Source organism: Echeneis naucrates, chromosome 16, assembly GCF_900963305.1.
Source record: "Echeneis naucrates chromosome 16, fEcheNa1.1, whole genome shotgun sequence".
Lineage (NCBI taxonomy): Eukaryota > Metazoa > Chordata > Actinopteri > Carangiformes > Echeneidae > Echeneis > Echeneis naucrates.
The window spans coordinates 16,313,392-16,338,761 of NC_042526.1; the positions used below are offsets into that span (position 1 = coordinate 16,313,392).

The 25,370-nt window shown below is 45.2% G+C and overlaps 1 protein-coding gene across 4 annotated transcripts; it reads right to left on the minus strand.

Moving 5' to 3' along the window:
• Nucleotides 1-620: 620 nt before the first annotated feature.
• Nucleotides 621-22,939, minus strand: LOC115056175 (filamin-C-like). 4 transcript variants are annotated; one of them, XM_029522433.1, is made up of 47 exons: nucleotides 22,193-22,939; nucleotides 19,608-19,856; nucleotides 18,112-18,209; nucleotides 16,798-16,948; nucleotides 16,423-16,541; nucleotides 16,220-16,297; nucleotides 15,970-16,132; nucleotides 15,671-15,871; nucleotides 15,390-15,506; nucleotides 14,658-14,795; nucleotides 14,343-14,469; nucleotides 14,123-14,259; nucleotides 13,836-14,029; nucleotides 13,616-13,729; nucleotides 13,362-13,505; nucleotides 13,069-13,192; nucleotides 12,648-12,808; nucleotides 12,462-12,552; nucleotides 11,970-12,139; nucleotides 11,749-11,866; nucleotides 11,395-11,657; nucleotides 10,708-11,305; nucleotides 10,135-10,308; nucleotides 9,180-9,342; nucleotides 8,763-9,091; nucleotides 8,546-8,669; nucleotides 8,210-8,366; nucleotides 7,932-8,121; nucleotides 7,818-7,841; nucleotides 7,476-7,717; nucleotides 7,269-7,368; nucleotides 7,029-7,169; nucleotides 6,782-6,910; nucleotides 6,473-6,646; nucleotides 6,182-6,346; nucleotides 5,830-6,033; nucleotides 5,579-5,731; nucleotides 5,354-5,476; nucleotides 4,999-5,247; nucleotides 4,597-4,866; nucleotides 4,365-4,502; nucleotides 4,113-4,228; nucleotides 3,195-3,327; nucleotides 2,897-3,073; nucleotides 2,538-2,756; nucleotides 1,835-2,059; nucleotides 621-1,340 (listed from the first exon to the last, which is right to left on the minus strand). In XM_029522433.1, exons 1-47 carry the CDS (start codon nucleotides 22,566-22,568, stop codon nucleotides 1,153-1,155), a joined length of 8,238 nt encoding a protein of 2,745 aa, XP_029378293.1. In that variant the 5' UTR covers nucleotides 22,569-22,939; the 3' UTR covers nucleotides 621-1,152. The 4 variants fall into 4 exon arrangements, with proteins under 4 accessions (XP_029378293.1, XP_029378294.1, XP_029378295.1 ...); XM_029522434.1 differs by lacking the exon at nucleotides 15,390-15,506; XM_029522435.1 differs by lacking the exon at nucleotides 15,390-15,506 and having other exon boundaries at nucleotides 7,476-7,720.
• Between the last annotated feature and the right edge of the window lie 2,431 nt (nucleotides 22,940-25,370).

The window sequence follows — 25,370 nt, forward strand, 5'->3', positions numbered from 1 at the left end:
AAGCGATTACACAGTCATATGCATGGGAGCACAAGCAAAAGGCTGAACCTTCCTTCTTTCTGGTTCATTTGTGTCTCAGCAGGGTTTGCCCCCCCCCCATGTGGATGCCACAACACAAACCACTTGTGTTCCATCTCTGATCCAACAGGATTAATTACACACACAATGGAAGCTGATGCCTCTGGTTTCTATGCTCTGCAGGCTCCCTTGTGTTGAGAATGGTGTAGTTAATCTTCACTGGGAACAATGGAGGTTTTGTTCTGGGAGATTTACAGGAGAGCTTGACTATGCTGCCATCTTGTGATTGCATCAAGACAAGTACAGGATGTAAATCAGTGGATTGATGGATCGAAGCTGCTGTATTTTATTTGTCCAGTGCTGAATACAAACTAAGTAAGGAACCAATGTCATATGTAAACGAAGGGCTATGGGAGATTCAGCAGAGACAAGATACAGGTCACATACTCAGCCGAGAGCCGATGTGATCAAGGGGGCATCTGCTGACAGCTGCTCGGGGGGTGGGGCAGAGGTGGTCGAAAAATAGCTGCACAGTGATACTATGAAAATAAGCAATGCCTCCAGTTGAACTAGCAAAGAGTGTGCCAGCACTATGAAAAAATCTAATCAACTCAATCACATTTGTTTGGAAAGTAAGCAATTAAATCTTTATTAGGCCTGCAAAGACTTACCAAAAATAGGTTAATATAACAAAAAATGCACTTTCTCTTACTTAGACCATACAAAACCGTTACACTTCAGTGCTGCTGATTATTCCAGCATTTGTTAACATTTACTTACTATGCCATTCACTTACAACACAACAAAAAAGGAAAATGAAAATTTTGTGGACCGAGCAAATCATTTAACCAACATCACCCAAAGACTCGTAAACCAAATTGTTGCCTTTACATCACTGACTGTTGCAAATGTAATTTCTGGAGTTAATACAAAAACTTTGGCACAATCAATTTTCTACCACAACAATAACAGTAAGCAAATGTTCTTGCAAGTTTTAGTGTATGTTGAGTAAAGTTGTAATCCGTTACTAAGTAAGTACTGCAGAGTTTGACTGATGCGTGCACATGACTGGGAAAGGTGGGTGGATCAGCAGAGGGGGAAGAGGAGGGATGGAATATTGGTGCAGTTCAATTTTCAGGGTACAGACACTTTGTAGGGGCTCCCAGGGACATTGTCGTCACCCCATTTGACGATGACAGTGTAGCTGCCCTTGTCCTTCACGGTATAGGTGACATTATAGAGCTTGTTGCCCATGTGCTTGACATACACCTCCTCGCAGGGGGTTTGAGGTCCATGGACACCCACCATCAGCATGTTGGTACCTGGACGGAGCAGTGACAGGGTGATTTATGCGTCATGTTTTGTTTGTTATAACTCTATTCTGATTCACCTCGTTTTCAGCCATTTAGTGCCTTTCAGCTCTTTGTTTGGATTTTTAATGACCCTTAACTGTTTACTCAGTAAACAGCTTGATAAACAGTACACGACCTGCTCTGCACCAATCTACAGATAAAGCTCACGACTAACTGATTAAGTGTGTGTGTTTTTTTTTTTTTGCTGAGGAGCTAGATAGTTCACTCAGGAGTAAGTGCAGAAGAAGAGAAGCAGATAGTGAATAATTTTACTGGTTAGTGTGTCTGCTGGATGTGTATATTGGTACCTATTTGCAGACATAATTATCGTTTGTAAGGTAATAATATGACAAACAGAAAAAAAACTTTTACTTCTATTTCTGTAGAATCTGTGGTTGCTGGATTTTTCCTTTTATTGTATGTGAATGCAAGATATCTGTGTGCTTTGTGTATGCTCTTCTCACCTGCTTTGCTGCAGTCAACTGTAAAGTTGTTTTTCTGTCCCACCAAAGCCTTAGACAGCCCTGTCCCACGACAGACCACCTTACTGGCATCTGACGCCAGTTTGGTTGATGAGGTGGTGGATGAGGAGGCAGTGTAGGCGCCGCCCACTTTGGAGGTCTTGGTAACGGTTTCAACAAGGACAGAGGACGTCTCATGGAGGCTGTGCCCCCCTGACAACCGGGCTCCTGGGGGTATGGAAGGAACAGGGAGGGAATGAGTGAGGAGAGAGGAAGAGAAAGGGAAAGGAAAAGTGCTTATCTAATGTAATCAAGCCTAAGTCCAGACATTACATAACACACTCAGCACTGACAGAGATATGAAGGAAACAAAGATGCTGCTCCTCACAGGGAGAGTTTCTGTCTGCAGAAAAGAGCAAGAATGTGGACTACTGCCCTGAGCTCAGATAAGAAAACAAACATGAACTTCCAAGGCTCATGGGGATTCTTTTCAATCTTCAAGTATTAAAAAAAGAAATTCTAAGCACCAATAGTGGCCTGAATAAATTGCCACAGTGCCAGAAAAAGACAGCTTTTATGAAAGATGTATACTGAGCTGTATGGACGCAGATGACATAACATTTTCCTGATTTCAAGGGAACATTTGTTTCATAAGCAGGACACTTGTCATCCACAGATCAGATGGGAGAGAAACTGTTGAGCAGACCTGTGATTTTAGCTTTGAATGGGCTGCCAACTATGTGCTGTGGCCCGCCGTATTTGATGGTGATGAGATAGTTGCCAGGTGCCATGGGAGTGTAGATGATCTTATATCCTTCAGGACATTCCCGACAGTCCATCTTAACCTTGGACGGCCCGTCGATGTTGACAGATAGAGTGCCTGATCCTGCGTTACAGGTGTTGACCACAAACTCTGAGGGTGCACCTGAAAGACAGGGAAATCCAGAAGAAGATACAAATGAACGGCTTATTTGCTCTATGTTATTTTCTGTTGAATAGAGTAAAACTCAGTATTGTCATGGTAATTTAAGCACATATTAGTAGTGCTGATAACATGATAACTACCTGTGGTTCCTCCCTTTAGTCCAGGTCCATGAGCAGTCACCAGGCCTGGGTCTCCAATCAGCCCTGGGTCTCCCACTCTTACATTAAATGGGCTTCCAGGAATGTGGCATCCATTGAACTTGACATCTATTGAGTGGACTCCATTCTCCCGTGGAATAAAGCGGATTGCGTTTTTGTCTGACAGGACAAAAGGAGAGGTGGAAATGTTACCTGCCTGTACTCTCAAGCACAGGATTAAAAGATAAAACGGACTAATATTCTGACTCTTGAATTGCTACTTTCTGCAAATGGTGCATACCGCTGTCAAGCTCAGTGACATAGCACTCCTCAGAAGAGCCAGAGGGGGTATGGACTTTGGCATCTACCACGCCTCGGGCGCCATTTCGCTGCACCATGAAGGATGCTTCTTGGTTCACCTTCAAGTCCTTCTCCTGTAGGTGACAGGGATTATCATCAGAATATCTCTACATGTGCATTGTGTGTGTTCCCGCACCCTAAGGGACACAAAGTGTGTGACTCATAATGCCTGTACAAGAATAGATTCAGTGGTCAGGTGTGAGAGGCAGAAAAGGTCAGAGTTTACAGCGAGGCGTTTAGTGTTGCTGCCCTACAGGTGGACGAGCAGTCCGATACAAACAGCTGATATGAGAGGTAGCGTAACATTTTAAATTCACCTGGCCTCTAGTGGGAGAAAAAAACACACTGAAGTGCCACTCCACTTAAATGAAATTGCAGGTTTTTAGCATTGTCTGCAGTTGTAATGGAAACTGCAAGCACAAATAAAACAAGCATCTGTGAAGAGAGGAGAGTGACCATGCGAGCTGTCGCAGGCATCTTTATCTTTCACTCACTCTGCTGTGTCTTCCTTCCTCTCAGACAGCACCACCATCGCACACACTAGCTGACTGCCCACACATAGCGCAGCTTGTGTTGCTCCACATGAGCAAGGGACAGTTAATCCAGCCCTTCATCACTGGCCAGCATCACAGTATTATAGTCGTGGATATTGCTCCAACATTGGCACTCAAGTACACTTCAAGGGCAAAGTGATATTAGACAGAAATATCTACAACTGCTCTCACATTATGTTTGAGGCAATCTGTTATTCACACATTCTGGAGCTGTGGACAAGTTTTTTATTTTTTGTATTTTATGCAACGAAATAAAATGGCTTTTCTCAACTTGTGTGTGTGTGTGTGCGCGTGTGTGATCATACCTGAAGGCTTGTGACAGTGAGCCTGCGGGCCTCGTCTGACAGTGTGGCAATAGGAACAATGAATGGGCTGTCAGGGATGTGCTCATTGTTGAACTTGATTGACACCTCGTAGTCACCTGGGGAAGCAGACAGGTTGTTTACTTTTACCATTAAATGAACCGGAGGATGGCAAGAATTACTGAAAGGTCTAAAGAGAGAAGACACCAACAACACTCACATAAGACATGCAAATGAGGAGGACATTTGAGCTACCTGGTTCTTTCACTATGTAGGAGACGCCACAGGAGCCATCCTTCCTGTCTTCAAAGGAGATTTCAGCCTTGCTGGGACCCTCTACAGCAATGGACAGACCACCAGCACCTGCTTCTCTGGTCCAGATGCTGAATTCGGCTAGTGAAGGTAAAACAAAGTCAGATGAAATGAAAGTTGTGCATGTAGAGATCTTCCCAGAAATAGCACGTCCATGTCCACACGGAGAACTTACAGGGTGCTCCAGCAACGCCCCTCTCCAGGCCAGGTCCTCCTGCACGGACTTTGTGTGCTCCTCCCTCTCCCATGGGCCCCACAGTAAACTGGAAGGGGCTCCCAGGGACATGCTGGCCCCGGTACTTGACATTGACTGTGTGGGGTCCAATTTCCTGAGGGATGAATCGAACGCTGTAGGTGCTACTCCCTCCATCCACGATGTCAGCATCCACAGTTTTCCCGCTGGGGCTGGTCACCTGAGCCGTCATGGACTGAGGGCCGCTCTCGACTGGTGGGGGCAGAGCAGCACAACATGTTAGATACAAATACAAAGTCATACACCATATAGGGAGAATGTTTGTTAAAATAAAAAAATATTGCTGTTAAAGCATTTCCGCAATTCAAAAATTTGAGCTGTCACCTTCAGGTCTGGCTGTGATGCCAGCGAAGCTGCTGAGGCTCTCTCTTCCCAGGAAGTCTCCGAAAACATCTCTGAATGGACTTCCTCCTCCACCCACCTGGGTGCTCTCCTCCACTCGCACCTCCCTTTTGGTCTCTCCACCGCGGGTCTTGCTTATCTCGGTGCGCTCAGTGCGGGTGTATGTGTGGCTGCTGCGCGTGAATGTCCTGGTCAGCCTCTCCTGAGCTGAAACCATCTGGAACCAGTTTCCTGCAGCGGGGAGAAATCCACGAGAATACAAATGTGAGCATGAAGCAGATTTATTTATTTTAAGGTGGTGGAGCGCTGTCCTCTAACCACTGGCTTCTTAACCCACCTGGGATCTTGAGGTTAAGGCCACATGTGCTGCCCACTGAAGCAAGAGAAGATGCCTGCCTCTTCCTAGTAATGCTCTCTTTGATCCTTCCCTCTCCTGTGACCTTGACTGTGAATGGACTTCCTGCATGTGAAGAGTAAAAGGAATATATTGTCTAATTCCTATTTTAAGTCAAATCTTCCACATATTTGTACAAGACAGACTTTTTAAGTAACAACGTTTAACCTGGGATGTGTTTTTCTGCAAACTTGATATTAACAGTGTAGTTTCCAGGTTCTGTTGGACAGTAGGTCACCCTGCACGTCCCATCCTCTACATCTTCACAGTTGATATCGACTTTGCTCGGACCCTCAATTGACAATGCCAGACCTCCATAACCTGGAGGTAAGAGACAAACAAAAAAAACCTTATTGTGCTTTTTTTCCAACAGTTGCTTGTTTTCCATTAAGGTGAAACAAACCGTTTCTAATTCTTACCTGCATTTCTCGTATCCACAAAGAATTCAGCCATTTCGAAGGTGTGTGCCTCCACCAGGCCTTTACCGAAAGCCTTGACTCTGCTGGCCTCGCCAATCTCGGACTGGCCAACCATAATCTTGAAAGGGCTGTTAACTACGTGCATGCCACTCTTCCTCACGCTAACTTCATGTTCCCCGACCTCTTTAGGTGTGAAGGAGATACCTGTAGGCAAAGGGAAGGAAGAAAGAAAAAAAAATCAAGACCAAGAAGAAGGAAAGGGAGATCTAAATGCATGAAGTGGATCCAGCAAAGTCTGATCTATGTTCTACTCTTTTGCTCATTTTGTGTCTCTGTCAAGTGAATATCTCACCAAGGTGTCTGTTGGGCAGTCTCTTGAGCAGACAGGGCTCCTCATTGCCTGATGGAGCTCTGATACTGGCAGTCAGAGAGCTCAGATCAGTCTCTGTGATCTTCAGGGACACATCAGCCGCTGTGCCAACATTCAGCTGGGATGTTCTTGTTATGGAGTCATCCCCTGGACATAAAAACGGAGGTTTAGATGTCTGTCAACCCTTAAAACCAAATTTATAGTCTGCACATCCACTATAAATATATATTGAGTATAAAAGCAGCCTAAGGGGGAAATAATTTATGTCCTCACCAGTGATCTTAGCAGTAAAGGGACTACCAGGAATGTGCTTGTTATCAAACTTGACAATGATGTTGTAGTCTCCAGGAGCCGTGGGCAGGTAGGACACAGTGCAGGTACCATCTTTGTTGTCCTTACAGGTGATCTCAGCCTTGGAGGGACCCTCCACTGCCAGCGACAGACCACCTGAGAGGGAGAGAGCATGCCCTGATTCTTCCTTCCTTCCTTCGCTGTGTGTTGCCTTTTAACAGGTTTCTACAAGGTTGTGTATTACGTCAAATCCAAAGCACACTAGTTACGGTAAAAATAAAGCCACCTTACCTTCTCCTGCATTCTTGGTGACTACAGTGAAAGTGGCAGCCCTGTTGACCATGCCATAGCTCAGACCTGGACCGTAAGCAGTCACCACCCCACTGTTAACAGCATCCACATAGAACTGCAGAGGGCTCCCTGTAGGGAATATCATTGTTGGCAAAAAGTAATCAGACTCAGAAATGCGGAGAGCTCTATCATCTTTTTCCTCCCAGAATAAAACAGCAAGGGCAGCCATGTCTGATTTTTCTCCAACCTGGAATGTGGTTGCCCTCATATTTGATGTCCATCTCGTGCAAGCCTCTCTCTGTGGGCTGGTACTTGATTGTGATGGTGCCATCCTTATTGTCAGTGATATGTGGGCGAGAAGTCTTGCCTGAAGGCATCCGCACCTCACCTAGAAATGACAGCAGTATGTTTAAATGTCAGTCACCTAAATATAATCTCTGTGTGTGTGTACACAGGATTTGGTTTCTATGAGTGGCGTTTGCCACACCTGTGATTTCTCCTTGTTGTGGTGTGAAGGGGACCAGGAAATTAACAGGACGGAAGAGGGGATCCACGGTATCTCTGGGAGCGACTGGCTCATTTGTGGCCTATCAATACAGAGAGGGTAGAATTGTTAGTTATATACAATTAAATGTCAGAAGACAAAAATACACAGCACACAGATTTAATAGCTTTTTAAGTTTCCTTTACTCACCACCACATTGAAGGGACTCTTAGGAATGTTCTGCCCCCCAAAGCGGATGGTAATGACATATTTTCCCGGTTCAGGTGCTGTGTAATAAATATCAAAGGTCCCATCATGGTTCTCCACTACGTCCATGTCCACCTCCATTCCCTGTGGGGTCAGGACCTTACAGGTCACCTTGCCTTTCCCAGCAGCCTTAGCATCCACTGTGATGACAGTATCCTCAGAGGTCTGCAGTTTCTGAAGACTAGCTGCTCAGGACAGAGATGAAAGAGGAAAAAGGTAAGCAGTGGTGAATAAGTGCATATTTTTACAGCAACATAGTGCAGAAATAAAAATGTGGCTACTCACAAACTCCATGTCCCCCAATCGACACTGGAATGAAAAAGACACTGGAGTGAATATGCATATTAAGCTGAAGTATTTTTCATACTTTCATACAGTTTGTTTGTTTGTTTTTTATACCGGTGAGGAGGCATTTGCTGGCGTCTCCTGTGGGCAGGGACTGGATGCGGTAAGGGGAGTAAGGAATCTCATCTCCTCCATATTTAATGGTGATAGTGTAAGGGCCTGTAGAGTCAGGCACGTATGACACAGTGTAGGTGCCATCCCTGTTGTCCTGGATGGTTGCATTCTTCGGTTTACCCTCTGGGTCCTTTAAGTAAGAGGAAAATAGAGTTATTTTAGCAAGGAACTCCTTATGCATAAGCTACAAAATTTTGAATGACTGTAGAAGAACCCACCAGAATCTGCACTGTCAGCAGTCCCTCTCCAGCATCACGAGCGTCAATGGTAAATTCCACAGGCAGACTTGCAGACACACCTTTGGTGTCTAGACCTGGGCCACTGGCACGTACCTTACTGGCATCATGCCCAGGCTGAGACATTACCTTGAATGGGCTGTGACAGAAAGACAGAGTATCGAGTGTGTAATTCGTAAAATGAATCCGACAAAAGGTAAAATTGGATTGGAGAATTTGTTGGGCTGCTCTTCTCTATCTTAAATCCAGCAACACAAAGCAGGGCCGTAATTAAAACATTCGGCCACATATTGCCTGGCTTAGTGTGGGATAGTGTACCTGTGTGGGACTTCCTGATCGGCATATTTAACAGCCACAGTGTAAGGGCCATCCTGAGCTGGGGTGTAGTGAACTGTGTGGGTGCCGTCACCGTTATTCTTCACACCAACTGGCTCCACAGTACCTGGAAATAAAAATATTCAAATAATCAGATACCACAAACTCAGTGATGTCTCTCAGTCAGAGGGTGCTTACGGTTTTTCGATATTGTTCACACCTGTTGGGCCATAGAGTTTGACATCCAGTGGGGCCTGTCCAGCCTGGGTAGAGTCTACCGTGAAAGTCTGCGGAACATGGGCCCTCACTCCACTGCCCAGACCTGGACCTGAGCATTTCACCTTGCTGGGGTCCACAGGGTCCTTCACTGGCACACGGAATGGACTGCCAGGGATCGGATGACCTCCGTAATTAATGTTGACGTCATAATCCCCAGGAGTGAAGGGGACGTACTCCACGCTGCAGCTGCCATCTTTGTTGTCTTTGCAGGATATTTTTGCCTCTGAGGCTCCCTCAATGGTCAGACCAAGCCCTCCTGTGCCAGCGCCCCTGAAAGTGAAGCCAACACATTTATTTTACGGCACATTTCTGAGTAGAGCCCCCAAAATGTCTCCCTTTACATACGATCCATTAGTACCTGGTCTCCACAGTGAAGCAGTTGGATTTGTTGGTTATTCCTCCCTCCAGACCTGGTCCAAAGGCACGCACCCTGGTAGGATCACATCCCTCCACCACAGACACTCTGAAGGGACTCTTAGGCACAGGAGCATCGTCATACAGCACCTCAATCAGATGCATTCCTGCACACAAACAGGTAGATCAGTTCAATATGTGATGCCTGCCTCTTTCTGAGTGTTTTTAAAGCAAGCACTTGCCACTTGCTTTTAATTATGGGGCAAACAAATTCCCTTTTAGGGAGATAAACATCTGTTTATTTATAAAAGATGCCATCTAGAGTGCAGGCGCACTGGTGAACGTACAAAGAATTACATCTGTTCCCTATTCATTATTCTGTTACAACATTTCTCTGACAGAGCCCTCTCAGAAGACCTACATGCCAGATTCACAGCCACACTGCTATGATATCAGAGCATGTCTGATGGTGGAGAAGTGCTCTGTGATCTTTTTGCTTTGTGTTATAGGTCTCTATTAATATCCCCTGTCATTCCTTGCTCTTTATTGCTGTGTGCAGGCAGCCTTCAGCACACATACCTGCCTGGTTAAGAGCTTCTGTTCCAGAGCACCCTATTTATAAAGCAGAGCCTGTCTGCCTGCCTCTATATATCCCTGCTCCCTGCCCCTCAAACCTTTGCTTCACTGCATCATTCTGTATTTATACCCTTCCTCTCTGCTCCATCTTGTCCCACTCCCCTGCTTAATTCCCAAATGGCACCCCACAAGAGCACCTGTTAGTGATTTCTCTGTCTGTCTGCACTGACCTTTCAGATGGAAGGTCTATGTAAAACCTGGTTTATCTGCAGCAGATAGATGGAGGTTTTCAGGTTTTTAACAGTTTTTGATACTTGTCTTTTTATCCTATGATTGAACTGATAAATGGCATAATGTAAATTCCCTGATTTCTCTGCTCCTACCATCCTCGAATGCTGTGTACTCCACTCTGTAGGTGCCGTCTCCTTTGTCAGTGATGAAGTTTTCTGTGTTGGTGCCAGAGGGGCCGATGATGTGAACTTTCACATGATTCCCTCCAACCTTGTTGAGGGCGCGGGCATCAACAATGAAGTGGGTGGTGACTTCTCTGAGGACCCCTAGAAACATGAAAGCCGTCCCTGTGATTTCTTGCCAAAGGCCAACATCAAACGCATTCTAAATGCTGTGCATTATAAATGTTTGTAACTGATTCATGAGCTTGGTCAATTAAAGATACTAGGGATGCAAGTGCCAAGTCCATATTTTGCCTAATCAGTTAATCCAGAATTAATGTAATCATTAATGCTGTAGTGGTAAAAACTGTTGTTAGAGTCCCCCAAGTAAAAACAAAATATGTTACATTTTATTTTTAAGTTAAGTTAAGTTAAGACAAAGCTGAGTATCTGGCATTTTTGCACAACAGGTGAAGTATTCATGAGTATTTTAATACTGTGAGTCTATTGAAAGCCTAATATGAAGTGGTATCTCATTTTGAGTTTAGGGTGTTGATCTTTTACCTCTGGGCTCCACTCCTGGCCCATAGACATGCACCCCACTGGTGTCAACAGACGGCTCAACCTGCAGAACCTTTGGAAACTGAGGAATCACGTGACCGCCATACTTGATGGTGATGGTGTGTGCGCCGTGGAAAGGTGGTATGTATGTCACAGAGAAGATCCCCTCTGCTGTTTTCTGGATGTGTACTTCAGCTTTAGCCCCGGTCTCTGACACGATCTCGATGGTGAGCTCAGCATCGCCTGCTCGGGTGCAGTCCACAGTGAAGGTGGCTGGTTCACCTGCTTTGGCCCTCTCTAGACCAGGACCGCTAGCTGTTGCCTTGCTGGGATCGAAGGCTGGGCGCACTGCCGCTTTGAAGGGAGAGCCGGGGATGTGCTGCTCTGCAAACAGGATGTTGATGGCATACTCTCCAGGCTCGGTGGGAAGGTAGGACACTGAGCAGGTGCCGTCCCCGTTGTCTTGACATTCCATTTTAGCCTCACAGGGACCCTCCACAGTAAGGCCCAGACCACCTGCACCAGCTCCCTTGGTGTCAATAGTGAATGGAGCAGGCTTGCCCACAATGCCCCCCTTCAGGCCTGGACCAAAGGCTCGTACCTGTGATGCAAAAATTGAGTCCGTTTTTTTGAGTTGTGTTATTTTGCTAGTATGGACAGAGTGAAAAATAGCATTTTGCAGACTTCTACCTTTGAAGGATCAGCAGGCATCACTGCCTCGACCCCAAAGGGGCTTCCCATCACCGGGTTGCCATCATAGCTGACATCAACCTTGTACTGTCCCTCCTCTGGGGGAATATACTTCACACTGTGAGTGCCTTTGGCTTTGTCCGATTCTAGTTTGCATGGGATTGGTCGGCCAGAGGGTGAGGTCATCTTCACACCTACATTGCCCTGCCCACCAGCGCCCTTTGTGTTAACTGTGAACTCCTGATCCTTTCCAACCTCCACTTCTGGAAAGATGAACACAAAACACTTAAACTTTGCTATTTACAATTTTTAGATTGCATCTCAGGAGAGTAGAATTTGGTACGTGCAACTTACTGGTGTCTAATCCCTCCACTTTCACTTTTCCAATATTCAGCTGTGGTGCTACTGTGATATGAAATGGGCTTTTGGGAATTGGGTCTCCTCCATAAGTCACTGAAATTGCCAAGTTACCCTGAAAAAGAACCAGAGCAAGAAGAGAATGTGTTGATTTATAGTATATCTATGAATAATCACGTTGTAATGGTATAATAAATAGTAACAAAGGCCTCCAGTACCTGCTGAAGAGCCGTGTACTTGACAGTGTAGGAGTAATCGTGGTTATCGATGATCTCAAAGTCACGAACCGCCTCTCCTGGGCCTGATGCTGCAAATTGCACCTCAGGCTTGGCCTTGCCAGCTCCCTTTGTGTAGATGGTAAAGTGGGTTGGTGTGCCCACCTCCACTCCTGAAACGCACGTGTTTTGTCAGAGTTATAAATCTGAGGACACCACATGATTTCTGTGACAATAAAGTATTGCAGTAGGTGTTTGTTGCAAATGGAAAATTCAAACTATAACGTGTATGGTTCATTCATTCATTCATTCATTCATTCATCTTAAGCCGCTTATCCATCATGGGGGCTGCTGGAGCCAATTCCAGCTCACACTGGGTGAGGGCGGGGTACACCCTGGACAGGTCAGCAGCCCATCACAACCACTCACACTCACTATCAGACCTACGGGCAATTTAGAGTCCATGTGTATAGTATGTTTTGTAATTTGTCTTACCTGTCTTGTTGAGTCCAGGACCCTCTGCTCTCACTTTGCCAGCATCATGAGAAGGATCCACTTTGACTTTGAATGGGCTGATGGGAATTTCCTGAAAAAAATGATCAAAACAATAAAGATTCGTCATCTCACAATGGATGTCACACAGCCAGTCAGTCCCACTTCAAATGAAAACTGTATTCTTACCTGGTCAGCAAAGAGCACCATGATGGTGTATCGGCCTGGACCGGGGGGAGTGTACTTGACAGTAAAGGTGTCATTGTCATTTTTGATGATGTCAAAGTCGATGTCTGCCTCGGCGGGGCCAACCACGCCTGGGGCACACTTGATTCCAATGCTGATGTCCCCTAATGGTGCAAAGCAATGAGCAGAGTTTGTGAAGGTCATTCAAAAGTAGATCACAAGACGAAAAAAACCTAAATTCAGCACCAAGTGCTTTTTCAAAAGTGCCTTTTGTACGTTTCAACTGACTTAACCTCAGCTGCAAAGATTTACACCTCTGCTCATCCTGTGCTTTATGTTTTTCAACAGTACTCATTGCACTAAGTGTCAGCTGCAAATGAAATGTTTTTGTAACCACCCACATCACCTCCTTGTCCATGCTCACCTTGGCCAGCCTCACCACAGTCCACAGTGAAGTATGTTGGCTCGTTAGCCTTGAGCCCCGTCTTCTCCACTCCAGGCCCATAGACCTTGACTTTGCCTGGATGAGAACCCTCTCCGACCATCACCTAATGAATTCACAGTGTACTTGACTAAGAAGCAATTGATTCAAGTAGAACTATTTCAGTACACTTACTTTGTCTTTATTTTGTCGAGTATCATTATATCAACTTGAGTAAATTCAAATGCAGGATAGTTCTGTGTGTGCGCGTGTGTGTGTGAGTTTGCGTGATTTACCCTGAAGGGACTGTTGGGCACGTTGACCTCCCCCCAGCTGATGATGATGGTGTGTTTAATGGGCTTGACAGGCGTGTACGTACACAGATACGTGCCATCTCCCTTGTCAGTGATTTTGATGTTGATGGTGCAGCCTTCAGCGTCCTGAGTGGATACAAAAGCATATCAGTTATGGTCAGTACAGCCACATGCAATATGAATGATGCATTCCTGTAAATAACCAACAATGCTTTCACGAATGATGGCCTCCGTACCTGTGCGTATAGTTTGAGGTCACCCTTTCCTGCCATCCGAGCATCAATGGTGAATTCTGTAGGTTTGTTCACAATGACACCAGTCGGCTGCAGACCTGGTCCATAGGCTTTCACCTGCAACCGCAAAAGGTCGTGTTTTTAGTTTCAAATATATTTAGAAAATCTCACTTACCAGATTTACTTTCCAAGTGTGGTTTCTAAGTTGGTTCGTGGAAATTACTTTTTCAGGGAAAACGTCATTGACTGCAGGGAGAATGTGGGCCATGAAAGGACTGTCCTTAATGTCCTTATCATCGCAAATGACATGGACAGCGTAGTCACCAGGCTCAGTGGGCCAGTAGCGTACATCACAGGAGCCATCACCCTTATCATCACACTCAATCTTAGCCTGTGATGGGCCTTCAATTGAGAACCCTGAGTGAAAGAAGAAAGTATTCCCACATTTAGAGTACAGACGTGAAATGGAAAAAAAGACACTTTTATGTGTATCACTCGCATATGTCTCACCGAGAGTTCCAACTTCAGTGCCGATAGCCTCCACAACAAAGTCAGCAGATTTTCCAACCATGCCAGTTTTGAGACCAGGACCCCAGGCCCTCACCTTCTGAAGACCTGCCTCCTCCCCAACCTCGACTTCGAAGGGGCTGGAGAAAACAAGGATGTGCTCCATTACCTTTCATAAATGTGCCCTGTTAATGAAGAGTTCAGGGCATCAGCAGGACCCTACCTGCGTGGAATGGGCTGGCCTCCCCAGGTGATGCTGACTGTGTATTTACCAGGCTTAAGAGGGTAATATTCACATTCATACACCCCGTTCCCTGCGTCTCGTACTTTCACTTGCTCCTCTGCTCCCGCTGAGAATAAACACAAACACAGTGATTATGGACTCTTGTCAACTCGAAGAAACATTTTATGAATTTTATTAAACCTAACCTACAACTGAGTGAATGCAAGCCTGCAGACAAGAACCCAAATAAAGAGAATAATTCCAGAAACTGAGTGAAGAGGAGTAAGGAGAAATGCAGAGAGCTGTCTGACTCACTTGGTCCTTTGACTGAGACATTGAGAGCTCCGCTGCCAGCTCCCTTGGTGAAAACTTTGAAGTCTGCTACCTCCTTTACTCTCACGCCTTTAGGCTGAAGGCCTCTGCCTGTAGCTCTGCAGGCGTTTGGGTTTATGGCTGAAAGGAATAACAACAAGTGTAAAAGGGAGAAATATATAGCAAAGAAAAAAGCAGCTGAGAAGTCGCCAGCAGCTGACAGTGATGTTAGTGGCACAGACATTAAAATATCCAATTCAAATGGGATTCTATAAAGGTTGATTGACATACACCTGAAAATGAGAAGGCTGCTTTTTGCAGGACATACGCCACACATTCAGAATGCTAAATGGGATATTGACATAAATGAAGTGCATCAAGGGAGCCTTGGACAACATTTCAGTCAGTCAGTCAGAAATGTTGACTGCAGGCTGATGCAAATTTATATGCAATAAAAACAAACATGTCAACAGCACAGGCAAAGATATTCCACAGAAAACAAAGTAGACACTTATGCGAACTCAATATGTATACAATTTGCACAACATTGCAGCTCATCGCGCTGAATAAAAACCGTCAAGCTGCAGGACGCAAGAGAAAGCACCGCAGTGAGAATCCACACAAGAATCTCAGAGAAAGCACAGAGGGGCATCGACAAGGCGCAGCATAGGGAAAGGTTTGGGAGGGTATGGCTGAGCATAAGGCACAGACTCCTTCCCAGCAGACCATACTAACTTGGGCGGCTGGGTTTTGGAGGGGGAGCCCCCTTCCCACCCTTCACTCCAGGTGGTACGTGCACTGACTGAGGGACTATCTGCAGGGGAGCTCCCGAAGGAGGAGCAACGGGCAGTGCTAGAAATGACAGATAGGAAGGGTTATCGTCTCTACTGGGTGGCTTTGCCCTGGAAGAGTAATGATTAGAGCAGATTGTGATGGATAGATCACCCTTGCACTAACAGCACACTAAGAAATCTGATTTGCCTGACAGTAATTTAGAACACAGACAGATGGCTCACCCTCTGCGATGTTGACAGTAAAAGGACTCTTGGGGATCTCCTGGCCTGCAAACAGCACGTGGATGGTGTGAGGGCCCTCTAACACGGGGCGGTAGGTGCAGCGGAAAACACTGTCGCCCTTGTTCTCAAGTATGAGCTCGACTGTGTCCTTTTTGCCTTGAGGATCAACGATGATGACACTCACATCGCCATTACCAGCACCTGACGGGGACCAAAAAGATGACCAGCAGTTAAAGGAATAACTTGTTTCTTTTGACTTCAAGCCTTTCATTACAACACATTCTTGGTGTTTTACTTACCAGCTGTGTAGATGTCAAAGTAGGTGGGTTTGTTTGCCACATTGCCTGTAGGCTCCAGACCAGGTCCTCTTGCTTGGACTTTGCTGGGATCACCCATATCCTTGGCCACATTCACAGTGTAGGGGCTTTTGTCGATGTCCTGACCAGCGAACAGCACTTTCACCTAAGAATAAAAAAATAAGACAGTTTTAGGTTTTTGGTGCAGACCGACCGCTTTAAATAAGAAATAACAGCAGCAGATAGGTCTTACCTTATGGACTCCCTCAACTTTAGGAACGTAGGTGACAGTGTAGGTTCTGTTTTTGTCTTTATTGGGTTTAACTTTAGCCTGAAGAACAAGCAAACACAGTATGAGAGCATGAGATAAAGGCTAGATCGGACAGTTTTTTAAAGCACCGGGATAGGCTGTGCAGACTTTCTGTCTCTATTCTTTGTGTTTCTCGTATAACTTGCCTCCTCCTTGTGTCCCTCAGGATCCTCCACGTAGACCAGGACCTCACCACTTCCAGCTTCCAGCGTTTCCACCGTGAACACAGCTGGATGCAGCACCTTGTTGCCATGAGGTTCGATACCTGTAATGTAAATATAGAGCCGTGGGCTGTAGTGAAATAGCCTGAAAGGACTGATGCAATGCAGCAGTGTTAGCATCAGGCAACACAGTGCTGACACAAAAAAAAAAAAAATATGGTTGTGTTTTCCTGAGCTTAGTGGCACTGTTGCCTAATGTCATTGCTTTGATATTCAGGACTAAGAAGGGAAACAATATTTATTAAAGATTCATACTGTTTCTATGAATTGTTGTGAGCTGTGCAGGTGCAGGCTGCTCACCTGGTCCATAGGCTTTAGCCTTGTTTGGGAAAAGCTGCTTGGGTTTGAGAGGAGCACCAGGCTTCAGTTTTGCCTTGGGGAACTGAGACAGGTAGGTCATCACCGAGTGCTCGTCCACATCTGGGTCTACGATCTCCTCAGGAGCAATCACCTACAGCGCAGATACGTGACAACGTGGCTGCATGAATATGGTTGGACTGCAGTTCGAAAATATGAGTAACATGAAGTGTAAAGTTGATTTCAATAACTGTAACCGTAGAGAAACACCAAAGCCTATTTTGTGTTTCACTTGATTGAATTATCATTTGTATGAAGGCTGTGGTTGACTCAATGCAACTTTTCCTTATTTGGCTTTGTACAATTGGATTTAACGAGGATTAAACAAATTTACTCCCACTAACTCTAACCCTCTCGCCCTTCCAGCTCATTTTTGCCTGTCTATCACACAGTGGCACAAAGCATTGCTCCAACCCGGTTATATTTAACCCCAAGACAGCGGGGTTAAGGATTGTTGGCTTCAATAAGCCAGCCAGGGGGATTTATCCTGAGCCAGACCTCTCCCACATCTCCTTAACACCACCACACTGGAATCTAGCCCCCAGGCCTGCAGAGCCGTTACATATAGCCCCCAGCTATCTCACCAATGCTAAGCCTCAGGGAGAATAGCTAGCCCTGTGTCTACAAACAAGTAAACAACCTCCATAGTGCACATTACAAAATGAAGACTCAGAGTCTTACTAATGGAAGTGGAAATACTGCACTCTCATTCTGCTCACATTGTTATTCTGATGAGTGCAAGCATATTTACCTACGTTTCTGTGGCTAGCACAGAAGGTGTTGAGAAATCGCACACCTCCACAACTTCATGAATCCACAGAATAAAACTCCTACACACTCACTCACTGAGAGCTACAATAAAGTAAATGGAAATATTAGAAGTGAGCTGGGTAATAAATATTTCATGATACCCTCTGGTGCGATCTCCCTGGAAAAACACTGGGCTCAACATCATACACAAGCACTGCGATTCTTGAGCCCAGTGAAGGCTCACAGGTGTATGCACAGTTGATGAGCCATGTTTGCATTTGCAAATGTGTCTTGGGTTGGGCTTTAAATGACTTAGAAGTAATTGTTGCAGTGAATGCCTATCTACACCTATCCACACTAAAAAAGCTGAAGTCACATGCTCAGCTTTTCTTGTGGTATCGTCTCATGTTATCAGCCTCACCTCTCTGACATTCTGCTAAACTAAAGGAGAAAAATAAATCAAATAAAACAAAAAATGTTCCAACTGATATTTGTCTTGTATCTTACCTGAGGCACACCCAACCAGTCATCTGCCTGTTGCATGGCTTCCTTGGCATTCTGCACAGGCTGGTTTGGGTCCCACTCTGCCCAATCAGGACATAAACCTGGCAGAATGCAAACAGGCATATTAAACAATTCAGCACAGACATATGCATTGTTACACTGTGGCTGCTATAATAAGGCCCTCAGGCTGTCACTACTATCTATGCAACACCTCAAACTACAACCTTGCCCACAGTGCCGAGCTCCTGTGAATTTAAAAAAAGAGTGTGACAATGAAGAGAAGGTGTCTACTCAAAAGGAATAACCTCGACAGACGCTCTGGCACTTTCACTGTGGCTGACGTTAACCTCCTCCCTGCTGCTAATGCCTAAATTGGATTAGCGCTTGCAATGGAGTGGCCACTCACTCAACAGGTTCATACATGCAGACCACAGAATACTATTATCCTACTCATAAGGGCACGGAGCGCAGTATTAACAGGTTGTAGCTTATATGTATCAGTGGGGAAGGGGTGAACTATGGAGTAAATCCTTAGCGATTAAAATGCAACATCACCGCAGTACAAAGGGACGCAGGTATATGCTGTTACAGTATGAGAAATAGATGGATATGTTGACATGCAATAGTTGCCTGTTGTAAACAAAATGACCACTAAATAAGCCTGTTTTGAACATTTGTATCTCAAGTGAAAGTAGAACAGAGGCGGTTTCGTCAGTTGTTTGGTCAGAGCTGATGAAACAACAGAGCCTTGTATGGTCAATGTTGCAGCACAGTGTTTGAAAGATGTGTCTCCTCAGATCAATGGCTCACATAAACACAGTTTAAACATGGTGCTCCACACTTCAGCTACTCCTCCACCTTTCAGAAATGCCCACAGGAGTTGACTCTAATATTCAGAGTTGGAAGCAGAAGTCTAAATTGGCAGTGGTTCAAATTGTGGACTTGTGGTCACTGGATGTGTGGCTTAGGCACCTCCCTCTGACCAACAGATCATTCTGCATTTGGATGCAGAGCCAAGCATCCCCCCTGACAGAAGAGGAGGAATGGTGCCCAAATTTGGGGTTGCTGTGTAGCATCAAGGCGATAAACACGAAAGCCAGGCTTGGGCCTCGGGTCTTGAAACAGTGAGAGTAAAAGATTCAGTCATTGTGGAACAGCTGGCAACCCCCTTCAACACCGTGACACTGCTTGCTCTCCAGAGACAGATTATATTGGCTGACATATGAATCTGAATCTGGAAGTGTGAGTGTGTGTGTGTGTGTGTGTATAGAGAGATACACAATCTTTCCTTTTAGATCAGAAGCAAGGGAGACAAATTCTCTTGAGAAGGTGATACTGTCTTAAATACAGAGACTGACACATGCCTGACCCCAACCGCCATAGCAACCGAGCAAAACCGCCATATACAACAAGCCTGTCAACAGGCCGTGCACACATTCTGACTCAGCACTTCCTGTCCCGGCCTGGACACTCAGCTGGAGCCACTACAAGCTTCTTACCAGGGGCACAGTTGTCGACCAGAGCTCCCAGGGCTTTGCCATCTCGCCAGTCACGGTTGAAGTTGTTGATGGGCAGCTGAGGCACTTTGTTCTGTATCCAGCCCAACAGGCGCTGCTTAGGGGTGAGCTTCTTAGTCTCCTCGTCGTCCTCGTCATCCCACATGGGCATGGAGATAGAGTAGTGCAGGATGAGAGTCCAGATAAGGCCCAGGATCAGCTTTAGATTCCCATCCACAATGGCTTTGCTATCTGTAGTTGGACAGCAGAGACACCAGTTTTGATGAGGATTTATAACTTCCAAAAGTTTACAATAATTCAGCATGTCCTAGACTATTGATTCCTACACGAGTTAACCGCATCTTCCAGGTGTAGTTTCATTCGTTCTTGTTTGTCAGCCCCTTCAGGGAGATTTGTGCAGCTGTGAATTACTTTAAATCATGCATGCTGCATCACTGCCGTTACTCGGTAATGCCAAACCATAAGAAAGGACAACCATTCTCGATACATAAGTTTATTGTAACAACACATTTTTTCCTTGCTATTCTGCAGAGATGACCAGTCTACTCTGAGTATAAATATAAACAATGATGATTGACTGCTGAGGAGACAAGAATCTAATGGTCCTCACTGCTTTCCCCAAGCCCCTTTCTCTAAGACAGCTGTCTAACTGAGGACCCTTGACAATCTGTCATGCAGTCACAATGGTCCTGTGAAGGCCGTGACAGCTGAGGATATGTGGAAGTGGATCCCCTCTCTGCATAACTACCACTTGGATTTCAATTACCTTTGCAACTTATAGCACTAGAGTGTGATAAATCAAAGAGACAGAGATTAGATTCATTGACAGCAAGCATGCAACTCCTTCCCTCAAGTTGTCAGAGGAAAAAGTTTGTCAAACAATCAATTTTAAACCCACTCTAACATCAGAATCCAAACCCTTTTGGCCATATAACCTAATGTTACACCGACTGAGTGACTCAATTGAGCAAGGGAGGAGGGGAGGAGGGAGGGGGATTTGGTGCCAGTTGTTCATCACGAGACAGTTTTATTGAAGCTGTTTATCATTTCATAGATCAGCGGACTCTGTCAGAGGGCAATGTTTGATGTGTCACCATTTGACTGGCCCCGGCAGGTGGCACGATGTGGCACAGTGCAGTTTCGATCCTGCCATGTCAAGCTTTAAGGGCAACTGTGTGGTCAAAGAGACATCCATCACATGGTGTCTACTTGCGCATTGTGACATATGTGCCACTAAGCCTGTGGTGATTTTTTTGTGTCTCTAGGTCACAGTAATGAGACTGAGACATCATATTAAGAGTGCTGCATTGCCCCAGTGGCCCTGAATACAGGAGGAGGGTGCCAGGAACTGAAATACCAGGACTTCTATTATCATGCCCTCTTTCTGTCAAAACTGTCTGACCTAGTGTGTGTCTGTGCAGCTGTGGAAAATCTGCCTAACATATCTAACATATTGAGTCTTGGCCACATTATCCTGGATATACACTCTGCAGACTTTGAGGTAATATCTGTGACTGTGACCTTTGCGTTCCGCCATTGAGATTTTTTTCAGTGCTATCTTGACCGCACACACTTATTCAAACAAACACACAGACTGGCCCTCACAGCCCGCCGGCCAAAGCATCAGCCACGCCGGGAATTTCACTCAAATGTGTGGAAGGGTCATTAGTCACCAAAACAGAAAAATACTCTGTCAAAAATTTAATAACCTTTCTCCTGCATGAATTGTGTGTCTGTCTACGGGTGTATAATTAAACCATAACTCTTCATATTACAATACGTCGGTTTTTCATACCATGCTTCGGTTTCTCCTCAGTTATCAAATTGTTTTAGGGAGGCAGTATGCCGCTCACTGATGTGAAGTGCTACTGTTGTGTGACCTTCCCGATTTGACATAAATTCTACAAATCCACTGAAATTTCATGTAATTTCAGCTATCTGTGACTGAAGTCTGATCCCCTAACCCCAGGAGAGTTAATCCGCTCCCTCACCAGAGTGTGTGATGGATCTGGACAGGAACTAGCTGTCAACTATGAGTCCATATGAGCTTCTCTGAACCCTGACCTGTCAGAGACAAGTTTGTCTCTGTGTGTGTTTGCGTACAGAAGCATGTGTGTAACTGCTGTCCACACATAAAAACTGTGCCCTTCTCATTAGCACGGTCCTAGTGAATTTCCAGTTGACTGGATTGCTGCAGCAGAACTGGGCTGAAGCCCACTGCAGATCCACATTGGCCCCGAAGCAAGTGAATGACCTCAGTGACACCTCTGCAGGAACTTTCCAATAAGCTGTTGACCTCTGCTCAATCTGCTGGCTGACACCTGGCCTGATAACATACCAGCACAGCAGCCACAGAATGCAGATGTGTTGCTGACGACATGACAGTTTTAAAACGGTGAGATGAGATGAAATGTTGCCATCTTTTTAAACAATCACTGCATCTCAGCAGCATGTGGACACACTGTCACCGGCAGCTGTCAGAAATCCTTCCCTCCCATGACCCCCGTCTATCTAATACGAGCCCTTATCTTTTGTTTTCCATTTTCAAAGCCATCACACCAACTCACCAATGGAGACCAGCTTGATGTGCTCTCTGTCCAGGAACTCAAGTGCCACAGAAACATTTTCCAGTTTCATCTGACGGAAGTTGGGTCTGCTGTGGTGCTTCCTGTACATTTTCTTCTGGCTCAAAACTTCCAGCAGTGAAATGAGCTTCAGCCCATCGCTAAAATCCTTCTGCAGGTCGGTGATGGTCTTGTTGACGCACTTGAGGTGCTCGTTGCACCACCTGGTGAAGGTGTTCTGCTGGATCTTCTTCCAGGGCGCGTCCTCGGCCAGGTCCTTCTCTGTGGCTGGCATCTCGTCGTCCTCCTCTTCCCCAAAGTCGGTGGGCTGGTAGTACTGCGGAGGGAGCTGCTCGTCGCCGTAGTTATTGCTCATCATAATGGCTTTTTCGCCGTCCAGCTTTTATACCCTGGTGACACTTATGTGTTGAATTGTGCGTCCGGCAGCGCGCACAACTTTAGCGGGTCGATGGCAAGCGGAGGAAAGTTCAGACTTGCAGGAGTTTCTCAAAAGCAGCCGGGCGACTTTTCGGATGTACTTGCGAAGAAAGCGCTCAGGTCAAGGCAGTGATGGATTAAATGATCCGATTTACAACGTGCAAGGCAGCTGGCCGTTGTTTTGATTCTTTCTTTTTTTTTTTTTTTTTTTTTAATTGGCACCCTCTTGACAAGTCGGTCCTTTCTAGTACGGCCTCGAGAAGAATGTCTCTTTATGATGAATGGAGTTTGGTGGCAGGTGGGCTGGTTCAGCACTCTGTTTCACTTGACTGTCCACAAAGCAGAGACCGGCCTTTATAAAGGACCAGGGCCACGTCATTCAGCCTCTGTGATCATAGTCTATTTGTTAATACATAAGGATAACGGGAGTCCGGCTCGGTTTACTGGGGGGGAGGTCTGGGGCTTGGATTGGTCAGACCCCGGCTGCGCAACAGTTGCGGCATGCTCCTTATTTTTAGGCGCTCCTATTTGGGCGCCTGGGGGGCTGGGACTAACTGATTGTTATGAATGTGTGTCATGTTCAGGGTCCAAGTGGCTGAACAATCGAGCTAAGAAAAGAAAGTGAGAAGTGAAGTGAGCGTCTCTGTCTCTGTACTTTGTCAGAGGAATTGTCGAAAAGCGCAATTTTTTTGCGCATCAACTTCTGTCACTGAGGCCGCAGAGATGTTTGAAACAATGAGGTCATTCTAACAAAGATGAAGCAACTGCATTATGTGTGTTTCACACCACCACTGAGAATATTCAAAGGTCAAACGAGCTCAGGAGGAGGATGCCAGATGTTAAAGGAAAACCTCTTATTAAGACACAGATTTCTGTGATTCAGAAGTTTTCTGCACCATCTAATATTGGTGAAGTATTTAGATATACTGTTGGAAACGTCTCCAACAAGAAATGAGACTTCATAAAGTTCATAAAACAAAACAAAAAAAAAGTTTTAAGCTACCACATTCAAAAGGGTCTTTTCAGGCCTCATAACTTTGTTTTGCCGAAACTAGAAAATGAGATGTCAGATAATTTTCTTTTTTAATTAATCAATTCATTATTCATTGTTTTTGCTGCAGGATTTCAGACTGTCACTGAGTTGTGACTCAGCAGTCGGTGACATGGCGATGACACCAGATGCCAGCAGTGGCCTTGACGAAGTAGTGGGAGGTAAGAATAACTGTGACACATGCAGGAAGCATTTTTGGGATACTCAGTCTGTACACATCCAGGGGTCTCCGTTTTTTTGTCCCCCAGCAACTCCACCAAATTGTGAGATATTCTAACGATTCCTGTTCATTTTCAAAGCTTTTTAGCCATGTGTTTAAGTATTGCACAACCAATCTGTCAAACCTCCCAATGTGCAGCATGAAGTCCCTGGTATAAATATAACAATCTTGCCACTTCCATCATGTGAGGGCTTCCCAGACAACTCAGGCTAGCTCATTGGACTTTTTTTAGTTTGATTAGTTTTCACTAATAAGAAGTTTCTCCCAGTCTGGATGTGACATCAATGATATCGATTATAAACAGCTCTTATGTTCAAACTTCTCAACGTGAAGTATAAACATATCTATTGTCACAATGTGTCCATAATTTAATCAATGGTTGAATGCAGTATTATTAATAATTGTAGTAAAACATCTGAAATCAAATGGGGTCCCTGGAACAAAATCCCAGATATAGGAGTCTGTGATGTATTGTACGTCCTTTCAGGGGATGTTGAATGATCAGAAAACAGAACTACCACTGTATCTAAGTTAGTTACATAGTAACACAAAGTATATTTTATTTTGGAAATTCAATCATTTCTTCTTGGCTTTGTCTCCAAGTGTCTGTGAAACTACCAGAACTGCATCTGGACACTGTTTATCTCCAAAGAAATGCCCATGGCTGCTTTCACAGTCAGCTTTCCTTTTAATTAGCCTTTTCCTGCTTAGTCTGTCAGTTGAATGAAGCCTATTAAATATTTAAGAAGGGATATGGGGTGAAGTAGTTGGACAGATAAGCCTGAGGCCCAGGGCCAGTTGATTAGATCTAGTGATCTGGATCTGATGTTTTGACTCTTCAGACACTTTGTTTCTTTACCCGCAACTCTGAAATTGAATGAGACAGAAAACCTGATTCAGAATCTGTGGGGAGTATTTCCAGGCTAAGAGGACTAATTTAACTTCAAGCTCATGTGACAGAAGGATGTCCAGTGAAGCATTATGCTAAGTGTACTCCATGACTAGTGCTTCATGAAGGCGCAGATCCAGGCTGCTTTTAGGAAATGAGCTGCACTTAAACATAGTAAAACATGAGTTGCTACCGTGGAATAACGTATCATCAGTCCCATTGACACACCAGTTCCTGCCATCTGTAAAAAAACTCCAGGTCTGTGAGCTTATGTCACGTCTCCGGAGTGAAAGTTATTAATAACGTGTAACGTAATGCCCGCAGAGAGGTGCTTCTCACTCAGGTTGACTGCTGGTGATTTCATGAATGGGATTCCACAACACCTCAAACCCTGTGACCAGGATAGCTGGTGATGCCACCTCCCAGAAAAAGAAACCTATCAGCCATGATGTTGGGTGAGTATATTTATTTTTCCAAGTCATTAACAGTACAAAATAGACCTCCAGGTAACAAAATAGCCACAATTATATTGAAAACAACACTGCTATCGATATGTAAAGCAGCAAGCTGAGCAACACTGTGC